The 13,649-nt window shown below is 44.2% G+C and overlaps 1 protein-coding gene across 1 annotated transcript; it reads left to right on the forward strand.

The window, feature by feature from the left end:
- The first annotated feature begins 3,528 nt into the window (after nt 1-3,528).
- ptmab (prothymosin alpha b) lies at nt 3,529-7,417 on the forward strand. The gene is made up of 5 exons (XM_049599545.1): nt 3,529-3,778; nt 6,110-6,169; nt 6,281-6,365; nt 6,447-6,532; nt 6,629-7,417. The coding sequence occupies exons 1-5, from the start codon at nt 3,734-3,736 to the stop codon at nt 6,671-6,673; spliced, it is 321 nt and encodes a 106-aa protein (XP_049455502.1). The 5' UTR covers nt 3,529-3,733; the 3' UTR covers nt 6,674-7,417.
- Nucleotides 7,418-13,649: the final 6,232 nt, after the last annotated feature.

The raw sequence follows: 13,649 nt of genomic DNA on the forward strand, positions 1-13,649 counted from the left end.
AGTTTGTCATTTGTTGGGTGAATGAAGTCAGCTGGGACAGACGGTGGAAGCAGTGGTGTTGATACTGTTATGGGTTTATTCTGAATCCAGGTCAGAGTCCTGCACCGGGCAGGTACCCACAGGTAACCCACGAATAAGTTGTGAAACACCTTAACTTTCATCCTTGTCCCGCTGTGTTTCCCCCTGATGCCGCCAGGCGCCGTCAAACTGTTACAGCAACTGGCGGCGTATATTGGTGATGTATTGGTGACATATTGACGTGCTTGGTCATGGACTTTCCACGTCCACATACAACGTGCAGGGTACCCTGGGTGTGTTGGTTGTAGACGTTCTGGGACGCCGTGTCAAGTTCTATTTCAAGATACACTTCTGTTTAACGTTTAGATACAGTCTCTTTCAAAATAAGTGCACTACGTCGGTACAACACTGCCAAATGACTTTATTTTTTTCTTCAACAACAAAAACACGGGTGGGATGAGAAAAAGAGAACAGGGTTTGGCTTTAGATTGTTACGGGACGCAAACACCGCTGTCTTGGCTGAAAGTCGATGTTTGTTGGATCCATCCACCACGCCTCCCACCTACACTTTCATCCTTGTCCCAGTGCGTTTCCCCCTGATGCCGCCAGGCACCGTTAAACTATAGCAGCAACTGGTCGCGTCGTTGGTTTCTGGCGCCGAAAGTCATTGCCCAAGCGCCGAATTTTGGCGACTTCGGAGTGCGACCAGGTTCAACATTCAGACAGAACTAAATATAGAAATAGTCCAGTTTGTGCCAGAGTGCGTTCCGACACTCGGTGTGAATATTTCTGAACGCACCACTCGCATCATCGTCCTCCATTGTCTAAAACAAGCTGACAGAACTTGCTGGCTAAAGCTAGCTGATGTCTGTGGAGAATTGTTTTGCCTCCAGCTAAGCCCCGCCCACCCAAAAAACCTTCAAACTGTTTACTAACAGTAGAAGAGCCCATAGCCCTCTGATTCCTTCATCACTGCTCTGTCAAACAGTTCGTTCTCTGGTTTTGTGTCACCTGGATTATTGCTCGGTTATCTGGTCGTCTAAACAGTTAATAAGAAAATTACAAGTAGCACAAAACAAGGCTGCCAGACTTATTCTCAACTGTCCCCCTTTGACGAGTACAATTGATATGCATTACAATTTGGGTTGGCTCTATGTCGAGAAAAGAATTTTAATGAATTTACTGGTTAATTTTTATAGTGTCGTGAAAAAACAATCTCCACAATTTCTTGCTCAAAAGATAATCTACACCAATGAAATTCATTCACACTCCACAAGAGCTGCCAGCAATGAGCATATAATTCTGCCACGTCCTAAATCCAATTTCTTGAAGAAATCAGTTTTGTGTAGAGCCACAAGTTTATGGAAACTACTGCCAAGATATATTCACAGAACCAGAGACAGGAATTGTTTCAAGAGAAAACTGAGAATACACTTGCAATCTAATTATTTGAGTTAATTCATTTGTTGTAAGTCTGTCATTTATTTTCTCTGCTTTTGTCTTTTCTCTTTTTTAATATACTCCATTTTATTATTTTTCAGTTACGTGTTCTTGTTTGTATACTTTTTGTATTATGTTATGAGTTTTATGACTATGGACCCCAGGAAGACTAGCTGTTCGTCCAGGCGTCAGCTAATGGGGATCCATAAACAAATAAACAAATAAATAGCATCATGTGGCGGGCCCCAGAAGCTGCAGTACCACTGTTTGGACGCTACGAAAATTGGCTTCGAAGCCTGGCGCATGTCCTGGGGCCCTGGTGGTTATTTGGGTACAAAAAGACGAGTGACATCACTCAGACTGCTGCTTTGGAGCCCCAATGTCAATTCAAAATTAAAAATAAAAACCTTCCCAAAACAGTTACCAAAATTTGTGACACCCTTTACAATTTTTTTGTCACTCTTTCAGCTGTGACGAGGTGCTTCATGCGTGTTGTGTGGTGCCGGTCGCAGCGCGGCTCTCAGAAGTGGTGCAGTTTAAATCTGAGTATTAAAAATAAGCGTGTTAATTTTCCAGCGTGAAGGTACCACACACTCAAAACACGGTCTGAGGGATGCAGTTGGGAGGCAGAGTTTGGTTCTGATGAAGGATCACTTACTGCTGCCGCTGCTCTCTCAGATACCTGATTAAATATTTTATAACTGGGCTCAATGAAACAAGAACAGCTCCGCTTTTCCAAACAGTTGCACCTGATGACTGTGGCGCTCAGAGATCATGGCGCTAACAGGCGCCTTTCCTCGGCAGCAGATAGGAAAGGTAACATGTGAGGAAGAAGCTGTAGTGAAACTCTACACTGATGCTCCACAGTCCGGATCCAGGATCCGGAGCCGCAGCTTGCAGCGCGCCGACGTGAGCCCAGTTTGAATTGACGGACGTCCTTGGAAGCCAATCGGCGCGCGCCGTGCGCCAAAGCCGTGTTTATTCCACTTAGCCGACCAATCGGAGTCGTCCTCGGCGGCTGAGTGCGTCATCAGAGCAGAATGTGAATGTGGGCTGCCTGTTAGCGGAGCACACTCTGCTCCCATCCCCCCATCCCGAGCGAGCAATGGCGGCCGCTTTTGTGCCGCTTTGTCCTTCTCATGTTCAGATAAAAGCCCAGTGTAAACTCGGTAAGGAAAAATACCTGTTTGCCCTTGTGTTTATAAGAATGCGTGTCAGTTCATGAGCACAGACTTCTGTTTCTCGCACTTTTGTCTCATCGCATGTCTGTTATGTCGCACTGCCTCTTTTTCTCCCTCCTCCACGACGGGGGCATTTCGTGGGCTCTAACAATGGAGACGGAGGAAATGAGGCCACCGGCACTGTGACTGCTCCCGCTCACTGACCCGGCCTGCACACACTCCACCACCGCTTTCTCCACATTTATTCCGACTGTTTATTCGTGCGTCGACCTTGGCGCACGAATTTATGGACTGTTATGTAAAAAAAAAAAAAAAAAAAAAAAAAAAACTCAAGAGCGTCAAGTGCGCACACAGAGCTGAGTTTCAAACATGGGCGTCGGGGAGGGGAGGGGCGAGCAGCCGACGATCAGGGGCTGCGATGAGACATGGCGGCGGTGCTCCACATTTACATTTGCGCCTTTTATGTGATTGATGGCGCTCATGAGGCGACTGTAACGTTTTAAAAACGCTCTAATCCACCAGCTCTGTCCGAGCCTCGACATATTTGCCTCTCAAGACTTTATTCCCTCGTCGCTCCGGTGGGCGGGAGAAGCGAACCGGAGTCGCCGCTTGACTCGACCAGATGCACATCAATCAATCAATCTGTGACACTACGTCAACGCAAGCGCCTCCTATTCGATATGTTTAGTGCGTAATTCGGTGTAAACTGAAAGAATGTCGGCTCTCCGGTGTTGAAACGGCGCTAACGTTACAGTTTGAGTCCGTTTGTCCAGTTTAATCGGTGCGTTTATTGTTTTTGTGGGAGAAAGGACGGTTGCAGCGGCGGACAGGAGGGGGGCGTGGCCTCGGGGTTTAGAAATTCTATCCATTGTTCCACTCCAACGCGCGAAGAGAACACCTCTGTGGAGCTGTCAGCCAATCAGCCGCCGCCGAGCTCCTCCGAGCGCCGCCCACCAGCCTATATTAAAGGCTCGGCCGTCACCAGCGCTGGCCACTGGCACAATATAATAGCGATTGATCCACCAACCGAGGAGAGGGATTTACTTTATTCAACCTTTCATTTCAGCCGTCCTTTATTTTATTGAACTAAAACAATGGCAGACACAGAAGTTAACACCGACTCGGGGATCACAACCAAGGTAAGCCGCCTCACACCTTCACCGGAGCCGCTTCACGCTGAGCTCCTCAGCACAATAAAGCTCTCCAGCCTGTAACCTAGATTTAAAAAAAAAAAGAAAAAACATTCGTCGGGGCTTCGCGCTCATTCGGACTCGGAGGAGTCTGCGCCGGTGGGACACACCGGAGGGGGGACAGAGACGGAGGGGCAGCCGGTGTTTTTCTCTAAAATGTCCCAGAGATGAAGCGGGGGGTCTCGGAGCCGCATCATGGAAACAGGCTGCGCCGCGTCTCATTGTCCGGAGAGTAACAGTCTGCGCGGGTTCTTTGTTTATACAAGCGGCTCGGTTCTCCGCGCACTAACGCGCTCAGCAGGTCCGGACCGAAACACGGAGCCACACGAGCCGCTCCGACACACACACACACCGCTTTTTGGGCTCTTTATCCGCCGCTCTGAAAGCTGAGAAGACGCGCCTATTTATTCCACATCTCTGCGTAATGCCAATTAATTCTCAGATTAAATCCCGCGTCCAGTTTAAGAGACACATCCCGGGTGGTGGTATTAATGGAGCGGGGACGAGCTGCCGGGACCGAGCAGCGGGATTTCGCTCGGCTCTCCAGCTGGGTCTGTGCTGTGGAGTTTGAATGGAGGACGGAGAGGCAGGCAGGCAGGCGGTGCGTAATTCACACCAATGTCAACTTTCGGAGCTCTCCACTTTTTTCCCGATTCCCATTTGTTTGTTTGTTTTTAAAAGGCACCGGCGGGCCTGCCTGCACCGCCCGACCCGGTTTGTTTACCGACTCCGGAAGGTCGGCTCCTGCCGCCGCTGCTGCCTGAACGGGCTCTGCTTATTCAGCCTCCGTTTACCGGAGTGTGGTGATACGCGCACGGCGAGCCGCGGCTTCCGCTTTTTCGTCAGTATATCTGAGCATGTTTGCAGCGCGCGTTTGTGTCTCAGGGGGAAAGTTTTTCTTTCTTTTTCTGTAACGCAGCCCACTTCTCTCTCCCCGTGTGTGCGTGCGTGTGTGTGTGTGTGCGTGTGTGTGGAGGTGTGATGTGACGGTGCTGGTTTTCCCCTCTTTGTGCTCCGTCGCCGTTTGGCCTCTCTCCTTCTATCTGGCCGTCGTTGTGCTTTTTGTGTTAAATGTTAATTTCCGTCCAGTTGGACTTTGGATCACATCGGGTAAAACTTTAATTGCCCCCGCGGGGGGAGTCGGGTCTCCGCAGCAGCGGTCAGGAGAAAAGGATCCAGCCTTTAATAATAAGAGCAGCAGCAGCAGCGATGATCCGCGGAGCTGAATAATTATGAGTGACTCTAACTAATGAACATATGGAGAAGGTGGGGAGGGAAAAGTTGGGGCCTGGTATTAACGCTCATAATCCGGGGTGCCTGTTCAGCCACTATTTATAGTTGTGGAGCATTTTTACGCACAAGCGCCTTTTTACGCACAGTCGGTGAGTGCGCGAGCGGAGCCTCGGAACCTCATTTGTCTCCTGCCAAGGAGCCTCAGATGCTCCTAAACAGCTTAATGGGTTTTCAGCAACAAGATTATGTAAAGCAATTAATCAATAACAGTGTATGTGTTGGGTGTGTGGGGCGGGCGTGCGTGCAGCGGGGATAATAGGCTGTTAACGGACGGTGTCGACAAAACGAGGAAACCGAGCGCTATTAATAGGCTCGACGGGCGGTTTTCCGGTCTAAGTGGAGCACAAAAAATCCCTGAAGATGTTTTTGACGGTGTGTGTGCGGGCACCGGCCCCGCCGCGCCGCCTTATTTTGGCGTTTCTGGCCGCCTCTCTCGCCTGCCATGTGTCGTCTTCTATTGTCCTCTCCAGCCTCCGTTACAACAAGCGGCCAGCAGCAGCAGCGTGCACCGCGCTCGCCGCCGCCTCCTCCTCCCCCCCCCTCCTCCATCACCTCCTCCCCCTCCCTCCCTCCTCCTGCTCTTGCGCCCTCCTGTGTTATTTTAAATAGAGCGGTGCATCCTGGGTTTTGCAGTGCCTCTCCCGGGCGTGTCTCATGACATATGGCAGTGACGGCTGCCCGCGGAAGACTACAATACCCAGAGTGCCCTGGGGGCCACATCAAAGTATCAGATTACAACACATTAGAGGGGATGGAGTGGGAGGAGGAGGATGGGGGAGGATCTGCAGAGCCAATATGGTGTTTAAATAGGAAGGCTTCATTCTGACAGGCAGGGGGCTGATAAACGTGAAGCTCCCAGCAAGCACTGGGGCTCAGCTAACTAGGCCATTAGGTAGAAGGGCAGGTAGCAGCAGTGAGGAAGGATTATGTTTATTTTTTTGTAGTTTTAAAATTTCCTTTTCTAACATTTGTGTTTGTTTGCATCAGGACCTGAAAGAGAAGAAGCTGGTGGAGGAGAAGAACGGCAAAGAGGTCGCCAACGGGAAGGTAAGCTCCGTCGAGTTAACTCTGCTCGTACACGGCTCTGCTGTTCCTCCTGCAGAGAACTTCCTGTCAACTTTCAAAAACTTCAGTCAGTCACTTATTTCTTTATTCCAGGAGAATGAGGAGAACGGCGAGCCCGACGTAGACGAGGAAGATGATGAGGAGGTGGATGAGGAGGACGAGGAAGATGACGGAGAAGGTAGCTGAAAGATTTTCACTCTTCCTGTATCATTTCTCAATTCTCGCAAAAATCTCACTCTCCTCATCTGCCATCCCGCAGGAGATGAGGAAGACGAAGATGAGGACGACGATGAGATCGAGGGCGGCACAAAACGGGCAGCTGAGGATGACGACGACGATGACGAGGTGAGGCGGCGCCACCTGACCTTGACCGCCGAGAATCTCACGGGTCGGGATCTCACCCCTTTTTAACTAACCACTCGTCTTCTTCTCTTCCTCCAGGACGACGTCGAAACCAAGAAGCAGAAAACCGACGACGACGATTGATGCGTTTTCCCCGCGCGCCATCCTGCTGAACCACTTCCTGATTCTTCACCTCTGACTGTTTTTAGATGTCACAGGTGGAGGGGCTGGAGGACTGATTTAAAGGAAAAAATAATAATTAAAAAAAATCCAACATGGTCATTAGCAAGTAGAGTTCAACAAACATCTACCATACACACACACACACACACAGACAGACACGTACACACACACACACACATGATCTCCCCTCAAAACTGCAAATTTTCTAGAGGAACCCGCCACCACATCGATGCAGAATCCGGCTTCTCTTCAACAACAACACGAAAGGAGAATTTGTTTGTATTTTTATTTACATTTTATATTTTTGTACATATTGTTCGGAGGGGAGGTCAGTTTCTCTCTCGGCAGCGATCTCGTCAGACCAAATCGGTGCTTCTTTAATGAAAGATTTTACTTGGTTGACCATGTTACGATATCTCAACAGATAACTAGAAAAAACATGTAAAAACAGTTAAAAATACCATGAAAGAAAACCTCTTAAAGCCGTTGAACTCAGAGCATTCCAGTAAATTTAATGTATGTACTTTAGCTGTACCATAACTAGTTTGTTTGTATGGGAGGGTAAGGCCAAAGAAAAGAGCCTCTTTTCTTTTTCCTTTTTATTTTGTTTTTGTCAGCGACTTCTTGTTTTATGACGGCCTGTTTTGATGTATGTGCGAAGTTTGTTGTTTGACAATAAACCGGACTTTTATTTTGTGAGTTGTACTTTGTATCTCTGCTTGTTTCTTCCTCTCCGCACGGCGGCTGAGTGACGGAGACCCTCGGGTGAAGGTGAACAAATGTTACTGCAGCGTGTTCAGCATTTACTCTGGTACAGCTGCGAGGGACTTTATGCTCCTGCTGCATTACATTTCTTCACAGCTGCAGTTTCTGGGCACTTTGCAGGTGAAACCATGAGTATATAAAACATGTTGCATTTTGAAGATGAATCTAGTGGTTCTCAAACTGGAGCTCAGGCCCCACATGAGGTCGCAGGATAATAAAAATAGATCTTATATCCAGGTGTGGATGAAGTACCTTAAGTATCTGACCTTGAGTACAAGTTAAAGTCACTTTAAAGAATATTACCTGAGTTAGAGCAGAGTTTCCCATCTGGTGAGTCCATTCTGAATTAAAGACTTAATTTCAAACCATAAATAAGAAAACAATAAGAAATGTTTCTTACATTTCTTCTCTGACCTCATTATTTCAACAAATTCCCAAATTTATTTACAACTATTAAACAACTATCCCCAGTCTATTAATCACCCAGCTAAGTAAGTTATAAACCCAGTTTATTTACAGCCCAAGTTGCAAAATGAAAATGCGCTGCCTTAATATAAGAACCACAAGTGACTCCAAAACGTGTCAAGTTTGTGAAAAAAAACACTTTATTTTTAAGTACAGTGAATTTCCGGCTCAGAGCTTTTATTGTGAAGTGTCATTTCCTGCTGTAGAGTGAGTTAATAATGGACAGCTACAGAAAACTGTCCCGACATCACGACCAAACACAACGTGTGATGCTGAATGTATCAAACTGTGTGGACCTGAAACCAATGACAAGGGAGAAAACTGGACCACCTTAAGTTTTCTTCTTAAGTATGACACTTCAGGCTTAATTTCTCCTTAGCTGAGGGACTCACACAGTTGCACAGAATCCCATAAATGGCTCATTTGTTAAGGAAGAACTCCCTCACTGTGTCGAGAGAGATTTTACAGCCGTAAAAGTTCCCATGGAGTTTTTTTGTTCGCTCGTGTCATGTGTTACCGCCTCACAAAGTTGGCCGGTCGATGGATAGTGTGGGAAAGATCAAACTTCTGGGCGAATACGATCATAGAAAGAAGAAACTATAAAGTAAATCTGATCCCCAAATACCAGAAAACAGACAAGCAATGAAAATGAATTCAGACAGATCTTAAGTGTAAAATCAGAAGCGTATCCATCAGATGCTCCTCGTCGCAGAACTCTCTGCTCAGGGTGGGTTAGTGTTTTTTATGTATCTCCATAAACTCAGTCATGCTGCAGTTCAGACAGTCAGAGGGACCTTAAGTTTTTCTTGTTTTGTACCTGGCTTTGGTTGCTAAGGTCTTTGTGCAACAGCTTAAGGTTTCCTTAAGTATAAAGTTGCAGACACACCAAACCAACAACAGAGAACTAGTGGCGACCAAAACCAACTGTTGCATCGTCTACGTCACCTCGCATCGCCCTGTGTCAGTTGCATTTGAACACACTACACGGACTACATCCGACGGCCAAGTAGCACATACGTTCTGCACCTGTGTGAGAGAGAGTGGTACATCCTGTCAGCCGAGGGGAAAAGTCGCTGACGCCAAAGTGCAACGGTGCGGGACACACAACAAAAACTAGGGCGACAGATGCTCACCAACGGCCCGACTTTGGTCGACGACCGACCGTCGGTTTGGTGTGTCAGGGCCTTAAGACCAAGACGAGGAGAAAACCATAAATACACAAGTGAACACTTTAAGGAAGCCTTAAGGAGAAGACTAAGGGATGTTTTGTGCAACCGATGTTATTCTGAGGAAACCTTAACGAGGACTTTATGAAAAAATAATTATCAAATTATCAAAAGTACAAGTAAGTGCTGGTGATAAAAAAGCGAGCGGTCAGAATTCTGAGGATGATGAAGTTTATTTCTTCTTAAAATGGAGCGTACATTACACTTAAAAAAAACAAGGTCTTTTTCAAAACTTTAAGGAACAAAACCCAGTGTTTCCTTCTCTCCCAGTTCAGGTCAGATCAAACTTTATTTATACAGCACGTTTCATACAAACAGGATGCAACACAAAGTGCTTCACACACTAAACAATAAAGCAGAGGTCTGTAAGTATCTGACCGGCTGCACAAAACACCTTAAAATGTTTCCTTAGTTCAGCATAAACTCATTTACTGTGTTGAGGGAGATTTTACAGTGGTAAAAGTTTCTGTGGAGACTCTTTGTTTGCTTGGATTCACACTTGTGACGCCTGTTACCGTCTCACAGAGTTGTCTGTTAGACAACGGTCGTCCTCTACCATCATCAGTAGTGTTACTGGTTGCAGTGAAGTCCATGTACTCAAGAACTGTACTTAAGTACAAACTTTATGTACTCTACCTAAGTACCTTGTACTTTACTCCACTACGTTCACACATTATTAGTTGCGTTTTTTTACTGCAGTAGGATTTGAAATGCAACACTTTTATTGTAATGGAGTATTTATACATGTTTGTTTGCTAACTGGTTGCAACCAAGTACGTTTTTTTTTTTTTACTGCAGTAGGATATTTAATGCAATAATAATACAATACTTGTACTCGTACTGCTGTATCTATACGTTGTTGTAAAGGTACTTTTGCTCTGTGGGAGTATGGGGTACTGGGCTCGCTGCTACGAGCCATCTGGTCCCTGTATGACCACAGTGAGAGCTGCGTCTGCATACTTGGTGTAAAGACAGGATAGGATCTCGAGGTGCAGTCGGGGGAGGGGGGTCCAGTTTGGGGACCTCAGAGTCACATCTCTGCTTTTCAGGCATGATGTGGTTCTGTTGGCGCCATCTCACCGTGACCTCCAGCATGACCTGGGGCGGTTTGCAGCTGAGTGTGAAGCGCCGGGATGAGAGTCAGCACCTCCAAATCTGAGGTCATGGTTCTCTGCTGGAGAACGCTGGATTGTTCCCTCTGGGTTGGGAGAGAGTTACTGCCTCAAGGGATCCTCCTGGGCGCTTCCTGTTAGAGGTGTTCTGAGCACGTCCCACTGGTAGGAGGCCCCGGGGCAGACCCAGAACACACTGGAGGGATTATAGATCTCATCTGGTCTGGGAACACTTCAGGATCCTCCAGGAGGAGCTGGAAAGTGTCGCTGGGGAGAGGGACGTTTGAGGTGCTTTGCTCAGCCTGCTGCCCTCGTGACCCGGCCTTGGAAAAGCAGATGAAAACGGATGGATGGATAGTGAAGGTGTAGATACTTTAACTTGAGCAAACTATCTGTTGGACAGCAGCTTGGGTCCCTCTCAGGTTAAGTGTGGATTAAGAGCCGTCTAATAAACCTGCTGGTGAGAGTTTATTGACAGAGCTTATTTCACAGTTTACACACGGAGGGGTGAAAAGAGATGTGACGTACAGAAAAGACAGAGCGAGAGTGTGGCGTCTGATGTTGTTGCAGCTCTGCACTGAAGCTTTAAGATGTTTTGTTCACGTCTGGAGCGTCAGTGGAAAGTCCTTTAAAGTATTTAACTACTTTGGGTACATGAGTATTTCTATTTTACGCTACTTGATACTTCTCAGAGGGAACTGTTGTACTTTTACTGCAGCACATTTACTACATCAGTTACTTTGCAGATCCATATCTTAAATTCAGTTTGTGAAGTGTGTTGCATTGTTGCAAGTTAAACTGGCTCAAAGTGTGTGGATATAATGAGCTGCTTGTCAACATGAAGGTCGAGACCCTTGCGAAGGGTCCCAGGGTGAATCAGAGGACGGAGTTATATGAAAGAACAATCTATATTCATGTTTCACAAACGTGTGAATCCTCTCTTGTTTTCTTGAGAAGCGCTCTGAGTACTTTAACCATCTCAAACCTAAAAAAGTCAAAAAGGTGGAGAACCCTGTTCACAGTCAGTCCTTTCACTCATGATACTTTGTGAATTTAGCCGATAACATTCATGTGCTTTTTTGAATGCAAAGTAAAGTAACTAAGTACAGTTACTCAAATACTGTGCTTACGTAAACATCTGAAGCACTTGTTCCTTACCTGAGTAATTTATATTTCTACTTCATTATTATCACCTTTACAAGTACTTCTTCCACCACTGGTATTAGCTGTGGTGCTGGGCCAGCAGCAGTAGTAATGTCTGTATGGCTCTGAAGAGTAATCATGTTCTTTGAGGGGTTTTTGTCCGGATAATGAAGGACTTGTACTTGTAATCAAGTATTTTTACACGGTGATATTCTTACTTTTACCAATGTAAAGGACCTAGTATTCGCAGGAGGGTCCAGTGTTCATGTTCTCTGGGATTTTATTTTCCTGAATACTGCAGGACTTTTATGCACAGGTATTTTTACACTGTGTAACTGTAACTTTTACTTAAGTAAATGATGTGAGGACTGCTTCCCCCAGCTGTGGTGGTACGTTAGCAGCAGTACTAGTAGAACTAATATTTGCAGTAGTGTTGCTCAGGGTCTGAATGACGTTTACGTACTTTGAGTTCATACTGCAGCACACGTACTCGCAGTGACGTCACTGTGGTGTTGTCATTAAATATATGATGTGAGTACTTCTCCTTTAAAGTTGTGCAGGTTTACGAAAACAAACATGGACGGTGGTGCAGGTGTGATCAGTGAAGGCAGAGGACTCGTCCCAGTGAGCTGTCTGCAGTCTGCTGTCAGTCCAGCACCGACATGACGGAGCCTGACCGAGGGCAGGAGGATCTGATCTCTGTTCAGTCATGTCGGCTGCAGCCTGCAGGGCCCAAAACCTGGAGAGGAAGTTTCATACAAAGGAATGTTAAAAACACAGCACAGTGCCTTCATCTCACACACACACACACACACACACACACACACACACACACACACACACACACATAGGGTGAAACCTGTTCACTTCACACCATGTGTCAGTGATACACTCTCACAGTGTTACTGTACAGGTGAGCTGCACAGGTGAGTCAGGCGAGTTCAGACTTTTTGTGATTTTGAAAGAAAAAAAAGCCAAAAATTCAAAATCACAAAAAAAACCCCAGCGAAGGTGACTTTATTATTAAATTAAAAAATATATTGTTTAATTGGCGTTTGTCATTCAACAGATGAAATGAAAATACGGTAAAAGAAAAAGTCATTTACATATAACTGTTTATATTTAAGTGTGATGTTTTATTATTCAAAGTGCTATAAAAATATATTTTTTTAGAAAGAAAGTTTCTTAAATATTTATTTATAAGTATGTTTTTAGGTACACAAGTGTTTGTATTTTTAAATTTGTTTTATTTGTTATTTGATTTATTTATTTTGTTATTTTTATTTGTAGGAATGTAACAATAATCTCAAAATATACATTTTATTATTAAAAATACTAAATCTTTATTATAAAATCCTACTAATATTATATATAATAATATTATATATGTTATTCAATATTCTAATTATTCATTGTTATATTTTATTACTGACATAAACATATTTTACTGCTACTGCTTCAGATATCATTATTATTATTATTTTAAATTCAAAGGAAAAATATTTTAAGTATTTATATATAGGTATGTATTCTTAAGCATAAGTACAGGTATCTGTATTTTTATTTGTTTTTATATTATTTATTGTTATTATTTTGTTTATAGAAATGTAACAATGTAACACTGTAAAGATTTTATATTTAAAATATTTGTATTTTATTAATTTAATTATTAAAAACAGACAAACAAAACACTTAAATAATCTTAAATAATAATCTCAAATATAGATTTTACTATTTAAGTATTTAATTTTATAATATTTTATAATATATTGTATATACTTATTAATAATGGTGCATGATCATATATACTATTTATTTTATTTATTATTATATTGTATTATTGAAAACATGGGCTTATTTTATCACTAATGATATCATTATTGTTAGTAGTATTATTAGTATTAGTTTTAATATTAATATTAGTGCATTAGTGCATTCACTGTGAATTTTAGATGCTTCCCACAGCGCCCCCTACAGGAGATTTACCTCCAAATTTTAGTAAAAATAATTGAGTTGACAAAAAATGTTCATGTGAAAGAACTAAATAAGGGTGTTGGTCAGTTAGTTCTGTATTTACACTATTTTATCAATACCAATGAATTAAGCAGCTTTAATGATAAATTAAAGCTGCTGACATGAGGAGACGTTCAACATTATGTCTCTTGAATAAATTAAAGGCCTCCCTGATTTATTACATTTTACTCGACTGCCAATTAAACATGTTTT

This window comes from Epinephelus fuscoguttatus, linkage group LG15, assembly GCF_011397635.1.
Source record: "Epinephelus fuscoguttatus linkage group LG15, E.fuscoguttatus.final_Chr_v1".
NCBI lineage: Eukaryota > Metazoa > Chordata > Actinopteri > Perciformes > Serranidae > Epinephelus > Epinephelus fuscoguttatus.

Excerpts from the sequence above, each read along its gene's own strand:
- ptmab (XM_049599545.1), top strand. The coding sequence starts at position 3,734 with ATGGCAGACACAGAAGTTAACACCGACTCGGGGATCACAACCAAG. Across the intron at positions 3,779-6,109 it reads ACTCGGGGATCACAACCAAG|GACCTGAAAGAGAAGAAGCT; the intron begins GTAAGCCGCCTC and ends TGTTTGCATCAG. Across the intron at positions 6,533-6,628 it reads ATGACGACGACGATGACGAG|GACGACGTCGAAACCAAGAA; the intron begins GTGAGGCGGCGC and ends CTCTTCCTCCAG.